At 44.3% G+C, this 23,718-nt stretch overlaps 3 protein-coding genes and 1 long non-coding RNA gene across 6 annotated transcripts; 3 read left to right on the forward strand and 1 right to left on the reverse strand.

Moving 5' to 3' along the window:
- Nucleotides 1–1,009: 1,009 nt before the first annotated feature.
- Nucleotides 1,010–3,903, reverse strand: LOC109506970 (type I phosphatidylinositol 4,5-bisphosphate 4-phosphatase-B-like). The gene is made up of 7 exons (XM_019856044.1): nucleotides 3,591–3,903; nucleotides 2,773–2,942; nucleotides 2,590–2,696; nucleotides 2,150–2,261; nucleotides 2,025–2,077; nucleotides 1,855–1,945; nucleotides 1,010–1,786 (listed from the first exon to the last, which is right to left on the reverse strand). Exons 1-7 carry the CDS (start codon nucleotides 3,691–3,693, stop codon nucleotides 1,649–1,651), a joined length of 774 nt encoding a protein of 257 aa, XP_019711603.1. The 5' UTR covers nucleotides 3,694–3,903; the 3' UTR covers nucleotides 1,010–1,648.
- A 2,056-nt stretch (nucleotides 3,904–5,959) lies between these two features.
- On the forward strand, nucleotides 5,960–9,704 carry LOC109507006 (uncharacterized). 2 transcript variants are annotated; one of them, XM_019856121.1, is made up of 10 exons: nucleotides 5,962–6,331; nucleotides 6,457–6,629; nucleotides 6,726–6,863; nucleotides 6,941–7,049; nucleotides 7,222–7,399; nucleotides 7,597–7,729; nucleotides 8,028–8,177; nucleotides 8,272–8,321; nucleotides 9,159–9,238; nucleotides 9,316–9,704. In XM_019856121.1, the coding sequence occupies exons 1-10, from the start codon at nucleotides 6,230–6,232 to the stop codon at nucleotides 9,418–9,420; spliced, it is 1,218 nt and encodes a 405-aa protein (XP_019711680.1). In that variant the 5' UTR covers nucleotides 5,962–6,229; the 3' UTR covers nucleotides 9,421–9,704. The 2 variants fall into 2 exon arrangements, with proteins under 2 accessions (XP_019711681.1, XP_019711680.1); XM_019856122.1 differs by lacking the exon at nucleotides 8,272–8,321 and having other exon boundaries at nucleotides 5,960–6,331.
- A 2,560-nt stretch (nucleotides 9,705–12,264) lies between these two features.
- Nucleotides 12,265–23,561, forward strand: LOC109507005 (uncharacterized). 2 transcript variants are annotated; one of them, XM_019856119.1, is made up of 11 exons: nucleotides 12,265–12,452; nucleotides 12,528–12,706; nucleotides 13,086–13,223; nucleotides 13,304–13,421; nucleotides 13,497–13,680; nucleotides 15,042–15,183; nucleotides 15,787–15,936; nucleotides 16,007–16,053; nucleotides 16,437–16,516; nucleotides 16,588–16,659; nucleotides 16,698–17,094. In XM_019856119.1, exons 1-11 carry the CDS (start codon nucleotides 12,345–12,347, stop codon nucleotides 16,713–16,715), a joined length of 1,236 nt encoding a protein of 411 aa, XP_019711678.1. In that variant the 5' UTR covers nucleotides 12,265–12,344; the 3' UTR covers nucleotides 16,716–17,094. The 2 variants fall into 2 exon arrangements, with proteins under 2 accessions (XP_019711678.1, XP_019711679.1); XM_019856120.1 differs by lacking the exons at nucleotides 13,497–13,680; nucleotides 15,042–15,183; nucleotides 15,787–15,936; ... (2 more) ...; nucleotides 16,588–16,659; nucleotides 16,698–17,094 and adding exons at nucleotides 21,015–21,198; nucleotides 21,875–22,016; nucleotides 22,657–22,806; ... (1 more) ...; nucleotides 23,301–23,380; nucleotides 23,452–23,561 and having other exon boundaries at nucleotides 12,282–12,452.
- On the forward strand, nucleotides 20,604–20,927 carry LOC109507008 (uncharacterized). Its single transcript, XR_002166391.1, has 2 exons — nucleotides 20,604–20,741; nucleotides 20,822–20,927. It is a non-coding gene; the product is annotated as an uncharacterized LOC109507008 (long non-coding RNA).
- Nucleotides 23,562–23,718: the final 157 nt, after the last annotated feature.

Consider the following 23,718-nt stretch of genomic DNA (forward strand, 5'->3'; position numbering starts at 1 on the left):
GACAACACAACGCTGATAATATTAAAAAAATAATAATTATAAAGTTTGTTGGGTGCTTGCTTTGCTCAAAATTACTGCTGTTCATGCAAACGACTGCGTGTTTCGTTGCATTTGTATAGCGTGACATAACCAGTAGCAAAAGTTTGTACTGTACACTTCAAAGTACTGTAAATGGAAAAGAAAAACTACGGGAAAATGCATGTCTGCACTCAATAATAGTATAATAACACCTAATATTCTCAACATACAAGAGCCTCTTGCGTGCATGAATCAATATTTTTCCACACTAATATGAAAACCATTGCATCCATCCATCCATCCATGATCTGAACCGCTGTATCCTCATGAGGGTTGAAGGTGTGCTGGAGTCTATCCCGGCTGCCTTGGAGCAGTAGGCGGCGGACACCCTGAATCGGTTGCCAGCCAATCGCAGGGCACACAGAGATGAACAACCATTCGCGCTTACACTCACACGAGGGACAATTTAGAGTATTAAATTAGCCTGTCATGCATGTTTTTGGAACGTGAGAGGAAACTGGAGTACCCGGAGAAAACCCACGCAGGCTCGGAGAGAACATGCAAACTCCACACAGGAAGGCGGTGAACCCCGCACCTCTGCACTGTGAGGACGGGGTGCTAACCAGTCGACCACCGTGCTGCCCGTCTATTAACATTTTAATTAAAATTACATTTGGTGTTTTACATGAACAAGCAAGCAGCAAGGCACTGAGCAATGTACTTTGACAATACGGTGGTTTTTCCACATTACCAGCCAATCCCGAGATGACAAGACTATTATTTTTGAGTGCAAATTTGTGTTTAAATTTGTATTTTTTTGTCTGACAATATACAGAAAAAAATACAGAGTGGAAAATGAGTACAATACAGTCGTGCAACGTGATTCAGTAGGCAGTGCTCATTTGAATCAGAATTATTGAGGACACTTCATTGGTCTATCACTTTGTATGCAGCAGTGGTTGTTTTAAAGTAGTCTATAAATACAGTTGAGTTGAGTATTAAAATTGTTTATTGCAATGTTACAACAATTGGCAATTTATAAGTGTACTGCAAGTAAACTCCAATGCACTGTTTGTTTATACAAGGAAACTATATTTGAATGTGTACATTTGCACCTTTTTTAGTTAAAAAAAAAAACAACTACTTTTGTAAATTTTGTTTGGTCCAAAAGGATCTTACATAATTATAGTGTTTCAAAGAATTTGTCTTTTAACATTTTTTATAATTTCATATTTATGTTTTATATCAAAAAATAATTGATTGAATAATTGTGATTTTATTTTCTTACCAAAATAATCCAGATTCTTTTTTTTTTTTCACAATCAAGCACCCCTAACAGTAACTCAAATCTATTCACACATACCCGTATAATTGTGTGCTCTTTTTGTCATGCTCTAAAAATGTCAGCCAAACCCAGGCTCCTTCTCAAGCGCCATATTTGCAGAGAATATCTTAAACTTAAGATAACAATACTAACATTCATTACTTGCAAAGAATGTACTACAATTAGCACCGGGCTTGGTCCCTTACTCCTGCCAATAACAAGGGGTCACTGTATTCCTAATAAACAAACTCCCGGCACATATTTAAAAAGTGCAGTCAGTGATGTGGGCGTGCTACGGCTTCAAAATCACGTTGGAATGGGCTGGCTAATTTTCAGACAACTCCAGTAGACGGTCCTGGCAAGAGCGAAGGCGGCGATGAAGACGAGCAGCACCCACGCGGCGTAGATCCCTTTGGAGTCCCGAGCGGGCTGCCACGTTCCCACCTGGATGCAAAATTTGAGGTTGACGTTCATCCCGCCGCTGCGTTCTCCTCACCTCTGTGCACACTAACCATCAGTCCCGCGGTGGAGGTGGCCACCACGGCGAAGACCATGAAACACAGCAGGCTCCTCCTCCTCGGGTACCGCCGGCCAACGGAGGAGCTGAAAGAACACCAAACCAAATGTGGAAGTCATATCCTGTCGAGGAGTTCTTGACATAAAGCGGAAAAGAGGCGCTTACACTTTACGGCAGTGCGGACATCTGGACAAGGTCCTGTCGGAAAACTCCGTCCACTGGGAGAGAAACTGAAGGTGAGTCGGCCGTGTGAGAGAATATGGAGGACGTGCGGGAAATGTGCGGCGTACCAAGAACGTATTGGAACAATGGCCGCAGATGACTCGGACCCCGACGGGTGGGTGCTGCAGTTCTGGACTTTCCCTGCCGACGTGAACTGGGCCCAGATTGATGATGCGTTTACTAGAAGGAAGGCCACAAAATTAAAATCTGAAATTCCATTTGGCTTTCATGCAACTCCGATGAAACTCAACATGGATACACTGAAAAAAATGGGCATGAAAAAAAAGGGGAAAAGTAATGAAATTAGGAATATATGACTTAATGTCAGCAAAATGATCTGCAAATGGGACAGGAATGTTTGGCAACTTTCTAAAAGCCTCAAAAGCTCCCTCAATGTCTTAACACTATTTTAGGGAAAAGACCAGATCAATCGAAATCACTTTGCAGACACAGTCTCTGAGTGAGATATTAGTTTTGCCATAAGGTGGTCAAGAATGTGAAAGCCAACCAGTAGGGTCTTGGGCATGCTATCTTCTGTGACGTGACTTTGCAGATGAGCAGACAGTTACACGGACATCGAACATACTTCTTCCCAGCCGGAGCGTTCTTAATGGGCTGCAGAAGGAAGGGAAAAATCGCAAACTCTCAGAAGCGTGCAATATGTGGGAAGTATATGTGATACGGGACTCACAGTCGCTTCATTGCAAACACCACACTTGACGACATGCTGGTGCATCTTGCCTTCCACGCAAATAGCTCTTTGACAAACGCGGCAGCTGATGACTGGAGCATTGTCGCTGCTGCAGCCGTCCAGGCTGCTGCGCGGCGAATAGGGTGGCGGGGGTTCATCGAGCACCAAACCTAAAGGGGAGGGAGGCTTTTGTTATAACATCTCATCACAGGTGTCTTCCTCATTGGCATTTCAAATATTTATTGCATAATACATTGTAAAAAAAAAAAAAAACTCGAATGTGAAGTGCAGGTATTATTTTCATCCACTTGGCGTCGCCATCCTCCAGTTGTACAGTACAGTATGTGGTTTTAAAGGGGGAGTGACGTATGTTTTCGCTAATAAAATCACTGCAAATTCTCATTCAGCGAAAATGCCTCGATTTTAAATTAGATATGTAATGAGTTCGAATTCCAGGGTACAACGAGACCGCAAAAAGTGAACGCGGATGACGGCGAAGGGACACTGTAGTTGCCCTTTCACATTTTTTGTCCAGTCCAACCGTGACTCTCCGCTTCCAAAGTCCTGACAGATTGATGTGTATGTCCTTGTAGTTTTAAAGAATACTACGTGCTCATACTTGCTATTAATGTTTCTGACGATATGACTACCAAGAAGTCACGTGAGAAACTTTCATTGAATGCGGGACCAGCAACCATTGTCTGTCGACCTTTTTACGAAATGAAATATTCCTATGAGTTTAGGCGAACTTAATATCCACAATATTTAGTGAGTTGTGTATGTCGGTATATGTGATATTTCTGACATTTCTGACATACTCTGGACTTCAGCGAGTAGTCCGTACGAACTTCCGCCCAACGAATTGCCGTTTGTCCCGTCGTATTGCCCGGACAGCAGCGGTGACCTCTCCCCGTCCGCCATCACTTCCAGCGGGTCTCTACTCGTCCCACAGCCCCCAGGAAGAAGCCAAACCACAGCGCCGACTATTCAATGACTCGCTCGCGCAACTTGTTGCGAGATTTTAAAGCCCCAACTTCGGATGTTGACACTGCGCACCGAGACGACGGAAGGCAGAAGTGAAACGCTGTAAACACGAGTCACGTGACGGTGGTTTATGATGGACAGAGCGCTCAACCAATGCGAGAACTCAGAAGACCCAATGACACAGTACTGTCACACGATAGGTTGTTAACAAAAGCGGAAGCGCAGTTTACCAATATTCATTGAAAAAGTGTCTCAACATTGTTTCATGAATATTGACATTAAAGAGCAATTATGTGTCCATTAGTTGGACAGATGAGGCCTTGTTCAGCAGTGCCTCTCATGACACTGTGCTGCGTCACTCTGGAACTCAATACGGACACCTGCTGGAGACAATAATATTTAAATATGTTTTTATTGTCTGCGATTGGCCCGCAACCAGTTCAGGGTGTCCCCGCCTATTGCCCGACGACAGCTGGGATAGGCTCCAGCATGCCCCACGACCCTTGTGAGGATAAAGCGGATCAGAAAATGGATGGATGGATGGATGTTTTTATTGTATTGTGTGGTATTATTTGAAATGTTCTGAGCGAAATTGCGTCGGTCCTTTATATTTGACGCTCGTTATACTAACATTAACTACCAAAGAACCGTATTGATTAAATATTTAAGATGCCCGAAGTATTGACACACAACCCTGGGGCCTTTTTCTTTTTTTTCAACTCTGTCTTAATCTAATTTTGAAATATCTTTGCAATTTACAGTCACCCATCCATTTTCTAATCTGCTTCTCCTCACAAGGGTCGCCTGTATGTTGGAGCCTATCCCAACTGTCTTCGAGCAGTAGGCGGGGGACACCCTGAACCGTTTGCCAGCGAATCGCAGGGCACACATAGACGAACAACCATTCACGCTCACATTCACGCCAAGGGACAATTCAGAGTGTTCAATCAGCCTGCTGTGCATGTTTTTGGAATGTGGGAGGAAACCAGAGTACCTGGACAAAACCCACACAGGGACGAGGAGAACATGCAAACTTAACATAGGAAGGCCGGAGCTGGAATCGAACCCTGTCCCTCTGCACTGTGAGGCCGACGTGCTAACTCGTCGGTGGCCGTGCTGTCAGAATGTGAAAATCAGAGTTGAAGTGTTGTAATTGTGATGTTACTATGGTCTTTGAGGCGTAGAGTTGTGAAAATTATTATTCCTTGTCAAATTTGTATTTTGAAAATAAACTTTGCCATTGTTTTAGCAATCAGGCGATTCCTTCAATTTTTTTTCAGCAGCAATTTCTTGAGCTTTGGGAATACATTCTTCACAAGCTATTGATGAGCCTAGTGTCCCTAAAAGCGAAGGCAGCCAGAAGAGATATGTGTGTCTGTGTGTGTGTGTGTGTGTGCGTGTGTGTGTATATACATTAAAATTTTGAAAAAGTCAAGTGTTTGATGTTTAATATCATACCATGGCAACATTTGACTGTTACCCAACAAAGGATTTATATATTTTATAGATGCATAGACGTGTGGGAATAAACTCTTCTGCTGACACATGCAAACCACAATGTCTTGGCACCTCCTTGACAAGTGTACTGTCTTCTTGCCAATTGGAATGTGTGATGTTATGAAGCTGGCATTCCCCAAGGCAACATATAATGACTGTGAAACCACAAAAACTCCACACAGGCGGGCCAAAGCAAAGGTTCAAACCCTTCAATTTAGAAATGTGAGGCAGACATGCTCATCACCAGCACCCCATGCTGCCTCTGATAAACTCATTGTTACTCAAGTGCAGCTTCTTTCAAGAAAGCCTGGTCATTGCGCAATGGTTTTAACATCCTGTTATAGACAGAGCTAAGTCAGGTTGTTTGTTGCCACAGCGCAATTTATTGGAATGTGGTCGAGTCAGTTTTATCGCTGTTTATCTTTCTGTTCTAATGTCATAAATCAGCGTGATGTGATTTTTGAGTGTGTTGTAAAAAAATAAAAATAAAAATAATAATTACATGGGTCGACATGATAACATGTTGAAGCATATGAATGTCTAATTAAAAATCTATTTAATTACCACAGCTTCTTCCTTGTTCAAGTTAGTTTTCCACTACACATGCAAAGAACTGGTCTGGCAACCACTGGGGCTCGGGACTTTTTCGACGCCACTAGGAATGTCTCTCAGCCATGAAGTGCTATGTTCACTCTTGTCACTTCTTTGCTGAAGCGCATATAGTTTCTCGTCTCTTAATATTCTCTTGCAAAGGGCCCGAGCTCATGTTGTTGCTTTTGAAATCACAAATTCAGCATATTAAATGGTGTGCCGCTCTTTCAAAGTCAAACCACACACATGCACGGACAGACTCACTCAGCGTCTTATCAACATCGCCGCCTGGCAGGCTACGCCCATGGACATTGTTGACTGCAATTCAAGAAGATGTCCAGACCAGAGGCACAAACGCCGATGACTCGTGTGTCCGACGTCCATCATGTGGGGGTGCCTGCTCGTCTTGTCCCTACTTGCCTCCGGCTACCAGGCATCAAGCTTCCTGAGCACAGTGATGATCTATGACCCCGACTTAAATGATACGGTATGTACATTCGACCTTTTCCTTTACTGCATTGCAGGTTGAAGGAATAGTTGCCATAGAAACCTGCTAGGGGCACTTGAAAAGTACAGGTAATAGCTGTCCATAACACTCCATGCCTTTCACAGGTGGCTGTCCGCTACAAAGTGACTTCCCGAAGCACGTGCAGCTTACCCCATTGGACATGCCAGTCGGGGGACTGCGCCTCAAAGTCTTTGTTCTGGTACTTTCCGGGCGAAGATTGTCAATTTGTGGGACTCTCATATTATAACGTGACCGAGTTTCCCCACTTGGTGCTGAAGTAAGTTGCCCGGTAGTCTCGAACACCTTCAAAGGAAGTCAGGCATAAAAACAAAAACAAAAAAAAAAACACGCAATTGTGTTCTTGCCCTTCCAGCCTGGATGATCACCGGTGGATCAACGTCACCAACAACGTCACGGAGGTGGTGGCCGTCACACGCGTGAGCATGTGGAGGAGGTCCGATACCGGACGGGTAAACGCATCACCCCGGGCCAACGTGCTCCCCGTTCTCAGGTACTGTAAGACCGCCCCAACATCGGCGCGTGGGCACCGTGGTGGCCAGCGAGCGGCTCTTTGTGTGCATCCCATAGAGTCCCTTCCAACTGCAAGAGGAACGTGACGCTGCCCACCTTTGACCCTGATGGAGACGTGGTGACATGTAGATATCAAAACGTGACATCTGTTCTCAAACTCTTGCCGGTGAGTGAGCCCTGAAAACATCTTTCTCCCTGCGGGAACTAAATAACATGTGAAAAACTGACATAACACTGAATCCAAGAGCCAATTTCTGCTCAACAAAACGTTTCAATACTGAAGTTGTGAAGAACAGTTAAGTCTGCGCCACGGAGTGCCGACGACTCCTTCTTTGCAGGACTGTACCATGATCTTCACCCCCGACAGCGCCATCGCGGAGGGCGCGTACGCCGTGCAGCTGATCATGGAGGACTTTCCTCGCCAGAACATCACTCTGTCCAATGACGTGGGGAAGGAGCTGCGTCTTACTCGCGAGGACGCCATCGGCCAAATCCCCATCCAGTTTGTTCTGGAGGGTGAGAAAGTGTGAATGTTTGAAATGATCGAAACTACAACTCAATATTGCAACTGAATCGAGTTGTTGTAATTAACGGGATCCCTTTGCTTGTTTTTGGTGCCACCTTTGGGTAATGGGACACAATGACGGCCCAAGTATGTTCTGTCCAGTCGAAATAATCACCTGCACTCTTTTCCTTTTTGCGTAAATATATAGTGGATTCTCCGGTGGCGTCCTGCGTGGAGGAACCTGCCTTCAGGCCCCCTACCCCAGCCAACGGGGATCATCTGTACACCTCAGTCAATAAGACCGTGGAGATCTCCCTCCATTTTTTACTGCCAGGATCTGTGTACGTGTATGACAGATGGGATATCTGTATATAGAAAAAGAGGAGGGCATAAATAATAAAAAAGAAAAAAGGAAAACTACTGACTACATAATCAAGGAGCTCCCCCAGCCATCCATCCCGTGCAGAAGGTCATGCCTACCCCAGCTGACTTTAACCAAAACCATTCATGCTCACGTTCACGGTTAGACGACAAATTCATTATTGCAGCACGGTGGGTAGTGGTCACCGCGTCTGCCTCAGTTTCTGCATTGATGAAGTAAAATGTTCACTCCATTAATGAGGAACTCTTGTGTTTCAGGACCTTGAGGGTGCTGCTCAGCGGGCCGGTTACCATGAGCCAGTCGATCATCGACGGCCACGTTGTTTTGGTGTGGACGCCGACTGAGACGGATTTGAACCTGAGTCAGGCAGTCTGCTTTGCCATCGAAACGGTCGACACGGCGCTGACGTACGTGTTTTAGGTTCGCTTGGGGTCCGCTCATCAGTGATGGCCCACTGGCACACACTTGGCATGCTAACGTGCTAATATCGCCCTCCCACAGCACGCGGCATTCGGAGATGCGCTGTGTCATCGTGACAGTTCATTCTGGCGGTGAGTGGAGCCGCTTGCTGTCGTTTCCGAAAATTAGGGACTCTCAAATGTTTTGGGTCAGACTTTTTTCCTAGGGCCGCCTCACCCTGAGAAAGCTATTGAAACATACCTGTCACGTGTCATCAAAACAATCAGTGGTTTCAACCTTTGTCATGGTGACACCAAAGCCAGACACTTTTGGTTGTTGCAGTAACACTGTCGTCGGTGTTAGCTGAGGATGCAGCAAAGATGAAGGGAAGAATGACACGTGACGTTTTTTTTTTTCACCTAAGATGTGAGCATAAAGACGGTCAAAATGGTGAATTATATCCAATGTCAATGTTATTATCAATTACAGTTAAAGCGTTGTGATGATTCCCTTCGTAGTAAGTATTTTGGGAGACTCATGAAAAAGCAAAATATTATGAAATCCATACTTTTTGGAAATATATATATATATATATATATATATATATATATATATATATATATATATAGAGGAAACGGAACACGAGAAACTCGAGAAATACCAAGGGCTTAGAGAGGAGCTGGAGAGTTCCTGGCCTCTGGTAGAGGACCCGAGCTCAATGAGGGATGGACACCACCCGAGGGGTGAGACGAGGATTTTTATATATATATTTTAAATTATTATCAGAACATGGCAAATTGTGATGATGTGATGATGCGTCACAATCCTAGCAGAGCTTCTACTTGGCCCAGGGCTAAAGTAGGGAGTAGTAATTGCTTAATTGTAAGATTTGCAGGCCATCAATGCAATAATAATTCGAAAATTATATGACATCACACCTAAGCCATCAGGCTAACCCTGTGAAAACTGAGAGTCACTTCTGTCTTTAGTTGTGGTTGCAATGAGAGCCAGCGTCCAGTCCTTGTTCCCGCTGTCCGCGGACGACATCCGGGGATTCGGCTTAACGCAGGTCCGTCATTGGGCATCAGGTGCGCAAACCGTCCCTCAACGCTGACACAGTTTGAGTGTTGCTTTTCGACCCTGCAGCTGAAGGAGGGGCTGGTGACACTGGGGTTGCCCTCTGACATCACGCTGAAATTAGTGGACTACAGTGAGAAGAGCACAGCAACAACACCTTCGGAAGGGGAGTAACTGGAATGCCCCCTGAGTGAAGGGTGATTTTGGCGACCTCTCTTTTGTGCCAATTAGATTGTTAATCATTCATTCACCTCTGAATCAAAAAACTGCAGCAGCGTTACATTGCCGCCACTGTCTTGACCCATTTGATGGTTTTCACTCGGGTTGCACCAATATCCAAGCACAAGTACTTATTTTCGAGTGCTTGCCGATACCAAGCACAGAAGATTAATAATGGCATTATGAATTGCAATTGTGATGAAAATGTTTCATTTGAATAAACATTGTTCAGAAACACACGACTCATCTTTTCTTGAACACGGCACTCTAATAGAACATCTTTTGAACGAAAAAATTTGTCATAACTGGCATTTTACCAGGTAAAGTGGTCAGTGTCATGGTATCAGAAGATTTCCGAAGATTTTTCCGAGCACGAGTACTGACGTATCGGTGCATCTCTCGTTTTCGAACTGAGACTCACAATCTTATATCTAGTCAAAAGGTATTTTTGACGTTGCTTTGGAATAAAATACAATCAAGAGCATAATTTGGAAGAGTATCTCTTTTATTTCTTATTAAGACCTAAAATTTGTAATTTTCATGCAAAATAAACTAACTTTCACCCAAATTTAAATGGCAATAGCTTGACGTAAAAATGCAAACTTTTTATGTTCACGTACACTTCCTCAATTGCATTGTTGACATCTGCGCTGGTGTGCCTCTGAGAATAGTGATACTTGGCTCGTCTGCTCACCTCATCATTTACCATTTAACAACCGTGATGTTCACACCTTTTCTATATACTTCCCCTCCGTTTCCCGCTAGAGTTATTGTGCCTTTTCTGGAAGAGCCTTTCTTCAGGCTACTTATTACAACTACGGGCCCATATCAAATCTTCCGTTTATATGAAAAAAAAAAAAAATAATAATTGACAGTGTTGTTTTCCAACATGTTCGAGCCACAGCACTTAGACTGCACTTGTTAAAGTCTTTAACCCTTTCATGCACCAATAATGAGAACCTGTAACCTGATAGCATGATAAGCGCTCGACTGTAGTAACTGCTGTCCCCGAAAGGGTTCATGACATATACAGCTGAATCATGCTGCGTTTGACACGTTTGATCATAATCTGCAGCTCGACTGACTACATCAGTGGGTGGGAATTCATGGTACTGTGCGGGGTTCCACAAGGGTCCATACTTGGACCACTTCTGTTAAATTGACAAATTGCCCCTTGCTCAGATTATGGAGCATCAAAACATCTCTGACCACAATTGCAGAAGAGACGCAACTTTTCATTTCAGCGTGATCCCATGACTGTAGTCACTTAGTTTCATTAAGTGTCAACGAGTCAATGGAACAGAATTTTGGCCAGTTCAATCCAGAAAAGTCAGATGTGATTGTTTTTGGCCCCAAAATGAAGGGACCAACATCAGCGCTCACTTTAACTCGATATTTGAAAGTTGCAAATCTTGGTGCAATTATTGACTCAGACCTGAATTTTAACAACCACTGAAAAGCTATGACTAAAACCTGCCTATTAACACCTGAAAAACAGCTTTAGTTTAGGGGCGTTTTGTGTCAACCAGGCACCGGATAACTTGTTCATGCTTTTATTTTCAGTAGGCTAGATTACTGGAATGTTGTCTTTACAGGGAGGAATCCCCCCCCCCCCCCCCCCCAAAAAAAAAAAAAAAACAGCCAGCTGCAGCTGATCCAAAGTCTTGCCACCAGAGTCCTTTCAAACACCAAAAACTGGACCAAACACAGTCGATAAATCTCAAAAAGGTCTTGGACCAAAATACATGCAGGATGTACGAATACCCTATGAAGCATCCAGAGCACTCAGGTCATCTATGACAGGTCATCTGTGTGTTCCCAGAACCAGAACCAAACAAAGTAAAGCAGCATTTAGTTACGATGCTCCCAACATGTGGAACAAAAACCCCAAATACCCGAGGTCTGCTCAAACCATCACTTCATTTAAATCAGGGCTGAAAACATTATTTTTTATTGCATCATTCTCATGAATCCTTCTCTTGTTTTAATCCCCCATTTGCACTCTGTCTTTTAATTTATCTAGACGGATGCTTGGTTGTAATCATTTTGGAAACGGAGAACACGAATTGTTGAAGATTTGTAGGTTTATGCTTGATGTACAGCTTCAGCTGTTTAAAAGTCCGGGGTCTGCGTTGTTGTATTTTACGCTTCTAATACACCACACAATTTCAATGGGAGACAGGTCTGGACTGCAGGCAGGCCATTCTAATACCACTGCTCTTTTACTCTGAACCCCTGCTGTTGTGACACCTGCAGAATGTGGTTTAGCATTGGCTTGCTGAAACAAGCAGGGGCTTGAATGAGGAGCTTCAATAACGACGATTTGTTTTTCAAAACCAAGGCGATTGTCAACCAAGAAAAGTTTTACTTACAGCCGCAGATTGCGGCATCCCCAAACGTAATGTTGCTTTGTGATTGCGCTGCACCACTCAAACCAAATCAGTGGGTTCGGGACTAGATGCATTCTCAGGGTTTCGTGAACTCACAAATACAGTTGCAGAGGCTCCGCGATTTGGGATTAAGAGTAGGCCAACATCAGGTTCGCGCAACTTCCAGACAATGTCCGTGACGTTGAATGGCATGAAGGTGTGGAGGAAAATTGGAAGATGATCCGGAATTTGACAGTGAGCCAGGGAAGCTCGATGATAGGACAATTGTTAGCTCTAATGTACAAAAACATTTGTGACCTGGCACGCTCACACGCTGAAGTTAATTTCGCAATGGCAACCTGCCAGGCCTCACCTTTCCCTTCTGCTGATAAATTACGGGGATGCGTAATTTTTCCGAAGAACACGTCAGACTGCATGTAGACACTTGTGTTCAAGACTTATCTGTCACTTGTCATCCTGAATTGTGCGAGTCTGGTCCAGTCTTCCGTCATGCAAGGGTGCTTGCTGGTCTTGATGTTGCTGGCCTGCAGCTGCCAAGCGTTTAACTACATGGGCACAGCCTTTACCCACCATCCCCTGAAGGACTCTGACACCACGGTACGTACTCTTTGAAGCATAGCTCATTGCCTAGCTTCTCAATGTCAGCTGTCAACACAAGCAAATGCTCCGCAGACCGTCGTTCGCTACAAGTTGGCCTTCCAGGAGTGCGGCAATGTCACCGTGGTGGACTGTCCGCTGGACAACTGCACGGTCAACGTGGTGTCTGTGAACAGGGTGGACGAGAACAGCGGAGTGTGGTGTCAGGATGAAGTGATCGTGCATGTGGACATCCCAGATAATTTTACGCTGAAGTGAGTCTTGAGAAACGCACGTACACATGCTTCCCCTTTGGGCTATTCGGGAGCTAGCGCTCCACAACCAGTTTTCCCTCACCGCTAATGGTGGCAGTGATGAAATACAAACACTTTGTGACCATATTCATTTGGATTTTTCAAATATCTGTACAAAACTGCTTTTTTCAATCTCCGTGGAGGATGGCGCGACGTAAAAAAAAAAAAAAAAAGTAAAATCAGAGTTGAACTTAACCTTGCAGAAGATTTCGATGAACTAAAATCTAAGGCCAGAAAAAAACTGTGACAGCAGTGACTAGGGCAGTGTTTCTCAAATAGTGGGGCCAATTTATGTTTTTAATGTCTGTTATTCATTTTATATAAAAAATTGCTCTGCCAGCCTGGATGGCCTCAAGTGGATCAATGTCGCCAATAACGTCACGGATGTACTGGCCGTTACACACGCCGACGTGAGGATCAGGTCCGACACCGGCCGGCCAAATATGTCCCCCCGGGGCACCATGATTCCCTTGTACAGGTATGACCGGCCTGACACTGAAGTTTGGGCACCCGGGAAACCAGCCGCCACCTTATAGGATGTTTGCATTCATCCCCAAGGGTACCGTCCAACTGCTTTATCCAATCGAGGATGCCCATCTTTGACTCAGACGGAGATGAAGTGGAATGTTTCCCTTTAAACCCTGACAACAACCCGGATATTTTAAAAATCGTTGACGTAAGTGAACCCCACCTGCTGAAAACAGCACCCTCCTCGATTGCCAGCCCAGCGCTGACTGCTCCTTCTTTGCAGGGTTGTTTCCTAAACTTCGTGCCCATCTTCAACGACAGCAGCGTGGAAGGCACGTACGCCGTGCAGGTGGTCATGGCGGACATCGCTCGTCAAGACTTGACTCTAACCGACGCCGCGGGGAACGAGAAGTTTTTCCACAAATTTGGAACCATCAGTGAAGTCCCCGTCCAGTTTGTTCTGAAGGGTGAGAAACGTTTGGACCGGACTCACCTTTGGAACAGTCCAGTCCAGTCAGGTGGCAAAAGTGGGGACAGTCTAAAATGCTTCGCGTGAAAACGCATCGGGGCTACAAACTGGGGTTCTCGTTTTGTATTTTCCGAGAAGGAAGTGGGCATGAGTAGAACTGTCCACATACACGTTAGTGATGATTCACAATTTTTCGGCTTTTTCTACATTCGTGTTTTAGGCCAGGGGTCCCCAACCGCCGGTCCGCGGACCGGTACCGGTCCGCGGGGCATTTGGTACCGGGCCGCACAGAAAGAACTTGCCTTATTTCCGTTTTATTTATTTCGGAATACGAAATATGTTTTATTTTGAAAAATTACCGGATTCTCTGTTACATCCGTCTGTGTCACGCTTGACTCACGTCAAAGGCACACTTCTCGGTCACGTGACCGACGACGCTCATAAACAAAACGCTGAAGCCCGCAAAATGAGTAAAAAAGCTGCTTGGAGATCGCAAATGACGGCCGCCTTAAAAGTATGTTCGAAACTACTGGATCAAAGTTATGGCTGAATACTCTGAGATCGCCACAATAGCACTGTTGCTATTTCCGACATCCTACCTGTGTGAGGTGGGGAGTTTCTGCAGCAACAGCGACTAAAACAAAATTACGAAGTAGACTGGACATAAACCACACACTTGAGGTGTCATTGTCTCCCATTACCCCGACATGGGACTGTCTGATTGCAGAAAATCAAGCTCGGGGCTGTGGTGAGTCGTCATTTTCATCCACTTTGAATTTGCGTTGTATCGTATTTTGAAGGCATTAAACATTACCAGAGCGATAAGAGTGTTGCGACCAGATTAGACGCTCCTTGTGTTTATTATTATATTTCGAAAACACCACAGGCTGTCACAAAAAAAAAAAAAAAAAAGGCTCATATTCTGTACTTTAAGGCGAAGTTCAGTTTCTAATCTCTCCGCACTCATCCCTGACCACCGTAATAGTATGCAAGTATGAAAGCGCCTACTTGTGAAGTCCATCTTAAAAAAAGTAGTGTTGCTAGCATTAGCATTGGAAAAGAAGCCAAGATTTGGTTTTCACAGCCGCTACGTTGGTGGCATGGTTTAAATGTGATAAAAGTGTTAGCATAACACCACCATGCGCGTATAGCCGTTTGAAGTTTCACTCTTTGGAATGTACAATTAACCCCAAATTAAAAACCGGTGAAAAATGTACCCGTAGAGCGAGAACCCGTGCTAATTCGGTGTCGCTTTTTGAATCCTCTCAGCTGCCTGAGGTCCCTTCGCTCTGCACTTGAGAGGAAACGTACTTATCGTAACCGTAACTTTTCCCCTGTTTGAATTTTCTGAATTTCCAGTGGATCCACCAGTGGAGTCGTGCTATGAGGGAGAATACCTGCCCTTGTTTTTATATCCTACGCCTCAAGCCGAAGATCATCTCTATGCCTTTGTCAACCGGACCCTGGAGATTAAGATCTATGCAAAAGCGGAGAAATCGACGTACGTGTTTCTTTTAATGAATTTACCACCACAGATATACAATCATCTATTCCACTGTCGATTGTGCCTTGTCATATTCCAGTTAAAAAGAGACAGTCGTATGTGCTACGCATTGTATGCAGCAGTTCACAACGGCTATTTAACATGACAAAGATCCATTTTAAAAAATACTTATACTCAGCGGAGATACAGATTACCGGTAGTCACTAGTTTCTCTCCCTCCCCCTCTCTCGTTAGTGTCGTACTGAAAAACTGCAGCGCAAATCACGAAACTAAATTAAACAAAAAAGGTCATCACAGATTAAAAAAAAAAAAAAAACGCCACCTTTTCTAATGTGACTGTTTTTTTTTTTGCAATTGATTTGCTGTTTTTTTCTTCTGATTTTGGATTTGCTGTTGATTTTTTGGGGGGGGAGGCATTTTATAATTTGTGTTTGCAAAGAGCCCCCTTTTTTTGTTTGTGTTTTTGTGATTTGGACTTCAGGGCCACTGTAATTAATAGTCTAGACATCTCATTGATCAGTCTGTCTGTTCTTATACTGTGCATCCTAATCCTCAGTGGCACATATTGTGGATAACATCTCATACCGACTTGTCTGCTAGGATCACACAACTGCTGTTCAGCGGGCCGGCCGGCGTAACGAAAACGTCATTGGGCGGCGGGAATTTTGTTCTGGCCTGGACGCCGACTCCAGACGATTCAGGTCTTCGTCAGGCCATCTGCTTCGTTGTTGAAGCGACTCTAGATGATACGTACGTATTTTTGTTACATTGATCATTGGTGCACTTAGCATACTATCAAGTCAATTCTGCTCTCCCACAGCATATTTCAATCGAAGATGCGCTGTGTCATCGTGGCAGTGGACCACTGTGAGTCAAATCTCTTCCTGTCTTTTCGATAAATTACAGTATTCAGACACCACCAACTCGTGGCAGCGGTGGGCCGATCACCACGACTACAGAAATGCAGTGACAACAGCACGTTTTGCAAGTGGAACCGTTTTGCTCTGACCAAGCAGAGGACATCATCGGAGCCAAGCTAGCTAGCGAGCAAATTTGCATTCTGATTGTTTCAAGAAATGCCTTTGCACATCGAGTTGAAGTTCATGGGCCCGCACTTGCGCTGGTGAGCGTCCTGGGCAGGTTAGACATGGCAACGCAGAAAGTCTGAAATCTAATTGGATAAACACGGCTCACCGCTGCTACCTATCTGCCAGACCAACTAATGAAAGCTGCATGACTTTTGCCTTTAGCGCTTTTGGCCCTGAATGCCAAATTCCTGTCCCGAAGCTTCCATCCCCTCTTCGATATCAAGCAGATCGCCTTACCGCGGGTATGCAGTCGACATTTCACATACACAGCACAACGATGCACCCAGTTTAAGTGCCGCTTGTTGTCCTGCAGCTGAAGAAGGAGCTGGTGGATCGAGGGCTGCCCCCTGACATCACGCTGAAAGTGGTAGACTTCAAGGAGAAGGACACGTTTTAATATGGTGATTGACTGATTGTTTAACAAAGACTCATGAAACGTGATCATTCACTCTTATCATCTCACAGCATCTTTTTTTTTTCACTTCACATGCCTCAACAAAAACCCAGATCATTCTGAAAATGTATTTTAGTTTTGCAATGTCACTAATGTATCAGGTGACTTTTCAGTTTATATGGTGAAATTATTTTATTCACTGTAAATATTTGCACAAAGTTGCACTTTTACTTTATTTCAACCATTTGTATAGTGAAAATGGCTCTGCTGTGTTGACAGTGCCACTTTATGAGATTTAAGTTTTGATAAAGCTACAGCAGTGACATGACTTAAGTGTTTTTGTTTTTTTCCGGTCTTTTTTTCTTTGCTGAACAGTGAATGGAGTGTTTTCAGAAGTCAGTATCAATCAAGCAAATTGCATCCTTGTATTGTAGACAACTGTCAGCATGACCAAAAAAATAAATCCATAAAGAAATCTGTATCGGCCGATGCTCAAAGCTGCAGTATCGGTATCTGTATCGGATCTGAAATAGCGGTATTGAGTCAGCCCGATTGAAATACATGATAGTGACCACAAATGCTGACAGCTTAACCCAGAGGTGTCCAACTCATTTTAGTCGCAGGCTAATTTGGAGTTAGGTCTTCCCTCGGCAGGCCGCTATGACAGTTAAACCACAAATATATTACTTGCACACAAGAAATTAATAGATTACTAGTTTTGAAATCAGTCAAGTCAATTATAATAGTTTGCTCAATTATTGTTCAAGCGAATGTAAACACGGTAACAAAATTATTGCAAAATCTCAATGTTATTTATTACATAGGACAATTTGACATTTCGGTACAGATTTTAGCAAGTTGACACACACGATTTGCTTTCACGGGCCACATAAAGTGACCTGGCGGGCCGGAACTGGCCCCGGGCCTTGGGTTTGACACCTGTGGCTTAACCCTTTCATGCACCCTGCAACCTGATAACAAGCTGTCCCCTGGAGTAACGGCTGTCCTAAAAGGGTTAACGTATTAATGTGTGGTCATTGGTCCAGATCTGCTTTGCTCATCAAAAAAGCAGTGAAAAACGTTTGCGACGGAAAATAGCATTGTCCCGGAATCTAATAAAGGTTTTCTTATCTTATATTTGTAGCGACGCCACTCGAGCAAAGCGCGCCTCAGCAGTCGAAAGTCCGCTGCTCTCTGCTGTGTGTGCGTCCGCGCAAACATGTCCGCACGCGCGCGTCTTTTGGTTTCAACCAATCAGCGCCGACGCAATTGACGTCACGAATCAAATACGCTTTGATCGACGACAACAAAAAGCTAGCCTGGCCGAGACAACAGCTAAGCTGAGCTGACGCACACACAGCAGAGAGCAGCGGACTATCGACTGCTAAGGCGCACTTCGCTCGAGTGGCGTCGCTACATATTTGTCTGTCACTTGTTGAGATCGATAAATTCGATGAATAGATTTTTCCAGGAAATACGGTAATTGTTTGCCAAGCCGGCAACCAAACCATCCATTCACTGCCCCAGGATGGCGTAGATCTATTGTTACCCGTAATGACCCGAAGTGATCACGTGATCATCGTCGGAACTACTCGGAGACTGCGGGAAAAGCAGAGCGGGTACCAGGTCCTGCATTTTCCGGCAAAACTACAGTATGAAATGGAAGGGTGGGGAAAATGACATACACAAATGAAATGAACACCGCAGGTTAATTTTTTTGGATTTTTATGGATTTTAGAAGATTTCCCTGAAAATTATGGACAATTATGAACATAATTTCACAACTTCTTTTTTTGTGGATTTTTATGAACTTTAAGGACCTGTACGAACCCTGCATTTGTGACCTGGCACGCTCACACGCTGTAGTTAATTTCGCAATGGCAACCTGTCAGGCCTCACCTTTCCGTTCTGCTGTTTAATTACAGGGATGCGTCATTTTTCCGAAGAACAAGTCAGACTGCATATAGACGCTTGTGTCAAAGACTCATCTGTCACTTATCATCCCGAATTGTGCGAGTCTGGTCCAGTCTTCCGTCATGCATGGGTGCTTGCTGGTCTTGACGCTGCTGGCTTGCAGCTGCCAGGCATTTAACTACACGGGCACAGCCTTTACCTACCACCCCCTGAAGGGGTCTGACACCACGGTTCGTACGCTTTGAAGCATAGATCATTGCCTGCCTTCTCAATGTCAGCTGTCATCACGAGTGAATTCTCCGCAGACCGTCGTTCGCTACAAGTTGGCCTTCCAGGAGTGCGGCAATGTCACCGTGGTGGACTGTCCGCTGGACAACTGCACGGTCAACGTGGTGTCTGTGAACAGGGTGGACGAGAACAGCGGAGTGTGGTGTCAGGATGAAGTGATCGTGCATGTGGACATCCCAGATAATTTTACGCTGAAGTGAGTCTTGAGAAACGCACGTACACTTGTTTCCCCTTTGGGCTATTCGAGAGCTAGCGCTCCACAACCAGTTTTTCCTCACGGCTAATGGTGACAGTGATGAAATACAAACACTTTGTGACCATATTCATTTGGATTATTTCAAATATCTGTACAAAAATGCTTTTTTAAATCTAAAAAAAAAAAGGAAAATCAGAGGTGAACTTAACCTCGCGGAAGATTTCGATGAACTAAAATCTAAGGCCAGAAAAAACTGACGGCAGTGATAAGGGGAACGTGAACCAGGGAACATTTAAAAACAATGACGTAAGTGATTCTAAATATTCTCTATCCAATCAAAGAAAAACAGTGGTGCCTTGAGATTTGAGTTTAATTTGTCCCCTGACCACATTTGTAACTCAAAACACAAAGGTTTTGAAAGTAAATGGAAATATTTTCAACAAGTCCACCCAAAATACAAATATTTTTCTAATGTGTTTTTTAGGTATTCTGCAATGGTGTTCTTTTCCAAAACATACCGAAAGTAATATAATGAAAGACAACGTCGAAAAGAATCCATTTTTAAAAGTAAATTCTTTGGACGTTGTGCTGCTCCTTCTGGTATGCACATATTGGCCCCTGGGGGGCAGTATAATACCCTCATGCAGTCACAAAGTAATTGAGAGTTTTGCAACAACTGTCAGTGACCATGTCAGGTGCAAAATTTGTCTTTTTTTCGCAGAAGATAAAGAATATATGCCCATAACATTAAGATAGTAAACTAAAAGGCCAATTTATGTTTTTAATTTATGTTCTTAATTTTATATTTAAAATTTGCTCGACCAGTCTGGATGGCCTCAAGTGGATCAATGTAGCCAATAACGTCACGGATGTACTGGCCGTTACACGCGCGGAGCTGAGGACCAGATCCGACACCGGCCGGCCAAATTCGTCCCCCCAGACCACCATGCTTCCCGTGCTCAGGTAAGACCAGCCTGACACTGAAGTTTGGGCGCCAGGGAAACCAGCCGCCACCTTATAGGATGTTTGCATTCATCCCCAAGGGTACCGTCCAACTGCTTTTTGGGAGCGAGGCTGCCCACCTTTGACCCCGACGGAGATGATGTGGACTGTTTCCCTTTTGACCCGAACACGAACCTGGAATTTTTTGATATCATTGACGTGAGTGAACCCCACCTGCTGAAAACAACACACTCCTCTATTCTGCAATGGTGTTCTTTTCCAAAACATACCGAAAGTAATATAATGAAAGACAACGTCGAAAAGAATCCATTTTTAAAAGTAAATTCTTTGGACGTTGTGCTGCTCCTTCTGGTTTGCACATATTGGCCTCTGGGGGGCAGTATAATAGCCTCATGCAGTCACAAAGTAATTGAGTTTTGCAACAACTGTCAGTGACCAATTAAGGTGCAAAATGTGTCTTTTTTTCGCAGAGGATAAAGAATATATGCCCATAACATTAAGATAGTAGACTAAAAGGCCAATTTATGTTTTTAGTTTATGTTACTCATTTTATCTTTAAAATTTGCTCTACCAGTCTGGATGGCCTCAAGTGGATCAACGTCGCCAATAACGTCACGGATGTACTGGCCGTTACACGCGCGGAGCTGAGGACCAGATCCGACACCGGCCGGCCAAATTCGTCCCCCCAGACCACCATGCTTCCCGTGCTCAGGTAAGACCGGCCTGACACTGAAGTTTGGACGCCAAGGGAAACCAGCCGCCACTTTATTGGATGTTTGCATCATCCCCAAGGGTACCGTCCAACTGCTTTTTGGGAGCGAGGCTGCCCACCTTTGACCCCGACGGAGATGATGTGGACTGTTTCCCTTTTGACCCGAACACGAACCTGGAATTTTTTGATATCATTGACGTGAGTGAACCCCACCTGCTGAAAACAACACACTCCTCGATTGCCAGCGCAGCACTGACTGCTCCTTCTTTGCAGGGTTGTTTGCTGAAATTCCTGCCCATCTTCAACGACAGCAGCGTGGAGGGCACGTACGCCGTGCAGGTGGTCATGACAGACATCGCTCGCCAAGACTTGACTCTAACCGATGCCGCGGGGAACGAGAAGTTTATCCACAAATATGGAACCATCAGCGAAGTTCCCGTCCAGTTTGTTCTGAAGGGTGAGAAACGTTTGGACCGGACTCACCTTTGGAACAGTCCAGTCCAGTCAGGTGGCAAAAGTGGGGACAGTCTAAAATGCTTCGCGTGAGAACGCATCAGGGTTACAAACTGGGGTTCTCGTTTTGTTTCTTCAGAGGTGGAAGTGGGCATGAGTAGAACTGTCCACATACACATTAGTGATGATTTATAATGTTTAGGCTTTTTCTACGTTTGTGTTTTAGGCTGTCACAAAAAAGGCTCACATTCTGTACTTTAAGGCGAAGTTCAGTTTCTAATCTCTCCTCACTCATCCCTGACCACCATAATAGTATGCAAGTATGAAAGTTGTGATGTCCATCTTAAAAAAAGTAGCGTTGCTAGCATTAGCATTGGAAAAGAAGCTCAGGTTTGTTTTGGGTTTGCCGCTACGTTGGTGGCATGGCTTAAATCTAATAAAGTGTGAGCATAACACCACCGCGCACGTACAACCGTTAGAAGTTTCACTCTTCGGAATGTGCAATTAACCCCAAATTAAGAAAGCGGTGAAAAATGTACCCGTCGAGCGAGAACCCGTGCTAATTCGGCATCGCTTTTTGAATCCTCTCAGCTGCCTGAGGTCCCTTCGCTCTGCACTTGAGAGGAAACGTTCTTATCGTAACCGTAACTTTTCCTCTGTTTGAAATTTTTAATTTCCAGTGGATCCACCAGTGGAGTCGTGCTATGAGGGAGAATACCTGCCCCTGTTTTTATATCCTACACCTAACGACGGAGATCATCGATACGCCTTTGTCAACCAGACCCTGGAGATTAAGATCTACGCAAAAGCGGAGAAATCGATGTACGTGTTTCTTTTAACGAATTTATCACCACAGATACACAGTCACCTCTTCCACTGTCTATTATGCCTTTTCATATTCCAGTTAAAAAGAGACAGTCATGACTGAATTTATTTTCCGAAGGAAAACACTCCATGGTGGCATTGCACTTTGTATGACTGCCGACAGCTGTCGCATGTGCTACGCATTGTATGCAGCAGTTCACAACGGTTATTTAACATGACAAAGATCCATTTTTAAAAATACTTATACTCAGTAGAGACACTGATTAGTCACTCGATTCTCTCCCTCCTCCTCGCTCATTAATGTCGTACTGAAAAACTGTAATGCAAATCAGAAAAAAAAGATCATCAGATTAAAAAGAAAAACGCCACCTTTTTCATGTGGCTGGGTTTTTTTCCTTCTGATTTTGGATTTGCTTTTGCGGGTTTTTTGGGGGGTTTTGTGCATTTTATAATTTGTATTTGCAAAGACCCCCCTTTTTGTTTGTTTTATTGTGATTTGGACTTAAGGGTCACTGTAATTAGTAGTCTAGACATCTCATTGAACAGTAGATCAGTCTGTCTGTTCTTCTTATACTGTACATACTAATTCTCAGTGGCACATATTGTGGATAACATCTCATATCGACTTGTCTGCTAGGATCACACAACTGCTGTTCAGCGGGCCTGCCAGCGTAACGAAGGCTTCATTGGGCGACGGCAATTTTGTTCTGGCCTGGACGCCGACTCCAGACGACACCGGCCGACGTCAGGCCATCTGTTTTGTCGTTGAAGCGAGTCTAAATAATACGTACGTATTTTTGTAAATTGATCATTGGTGCGCTGAGCATACGAACAAGTCAATTCTGCTCTCCCACAGCATATTTCAATCGAAGATGCGCTGTGTCATCGTGGCAGTGGACCACTGTGAGTCAAATCTCTTCCTGTCTTTTCTATAAATTATTTCGACACCAACAGCTCGCGACAGTGGTGGGTCGATCACCACGACTACAAAAATGCAGTGACAACAGCACGTTTGGCAAGTCGAACCGTTTTGCTCTGACCAAGCAGAGGACATCATTGGAGCCAAGCTAGCTAGCTAGCAAATTTACATTCTGATTGTTTCAAGAAATGCTATTACACATGTAGTTGAAGTTCATGGGCCCGCACTTAGGCAGGTGAGCGTCCTGGGCAGATTAGACATGGCAACGCAGAAAGTCTGAAATCCAATTGGACAAACACGGCACACCGCTGCCACCTATCTGCCAGGCCAACTAATGAAATCTGCATGACTTTTGCCTTTAGTGCTTATGGTCCTGGATGCGAAATTCCTGTCCCGAAGCTTCCATCCCCTCTTCGATATCAAGCAGATCGCCTTACCGCGGGTATGCAGTCGACATTTCACATACACAGCACAACGATGCACCCAGTTTAAGTGCCGCTTGTTGTCCTGCAGCTGAAGAAGGAGCTGGTGGATCGAGGGCTGCCCCCTGACATCACGCTGAAAGTGGTAGACTTCAAGGAGAAGGACACGTTTTAATATGGTGATTGACTGATTGTTTAACATGAAACGTGATCATTCACTCTTATCATCTCAAAGCATCTTTTTTTTTCCACTTCACATGCCTCAACAAAAACCAAGATCATTCTGAAAATTTATTTTAGCTTTGCAATGTCACTAATGTATCAGGTGACTTTTCAGTTTATATGGTGAAATTATTTT

Source organism: Hippocampus comes, unplaced genomic scaffold (genome assembly GCF_001891065.2).
Source record: "Hippocampus comes isolate QL1 unplaced genomic scaffold, H_comes_QL1_v1.1 scaffold246, whole genome shotgun sequence".
NCBI classification, from domain to species: domain Eukaryota; kingdom Metazoa; phylum Chordata; class Actinopteri; order Syngnathiformes; family Syngnathidae; genus Hippocampus; species Hippocampus comes.

Excerpts from the sequence above, each read along its gene's own strand:
- LOC109506970 (XM_019856044.1), bottom strand. The coding sequence starts at position 3,693 with ATGGCGGACGGGGAGAGGTCACCGCTGCTGTCCGGGCAATACGACGGG. Across the intron at positions 2,262-2,589 it reads GCATGCCCAAGACCCTACTG|TAAACGCATCATCAATCTGG; the intron begins GTTGGCTTTCAC and ends CCTTCCTTCTAG. Across the intron at positions 2,078-2,149 it reads ATTGTTCCAATACGTTCTTG|TGGACGGAGTTTTCCGACAG; the intron begins GTACGCCGCACA and ends TTTCTCTCCCAG.
- LOC109507006 (XM_019856121.1), top strand. The coding sequence starts at position 6,230 with ATGTGGGGGTGCCTGCTCGTCTTGTCCCTACTTGCCTCCGGCTACCAG. Across the intron at positions 7,730-8,027 it reads TTTTTACTGCCAGGATCTGT|GACCTTGAGGGTGCTGCTCA; the intron begins GTACGTGTATGA and ends CTTGTGTTTCAG. Across the intron at positions 9,239-9,315 it reads GGGGATTCGGCTTAACGCAG|CTGAAGGAGGGGCTGGTGAC; the intron begins GTCCGTCATTGG and ends TCGACCCTGCAG.
- LOC109507005 (XM_019856119.1), top strand. The coding sequence starts at position 12,345 with ATGCAAGGGTGCTTGCTGGTCTTGATGTTGCTGGCCTGCAGCTGCCAA. Across the intron at positions 13,422-13,496 it reads ATATTTTAAAAATCGTTGAC|GGTTGTTTCCTAAACTTCGT; the intron begins GTAAGTGAACCC and ends CCTTCTTTGCAG. Across the intron at positions 16,517-16,587 it reads AGCAGATCGCCTTACCGCGG|CTGAAGAAGGAGCTGGTGGA; the intron begins GTATGCAGTCGA and ends GTTGTCCTGCAG.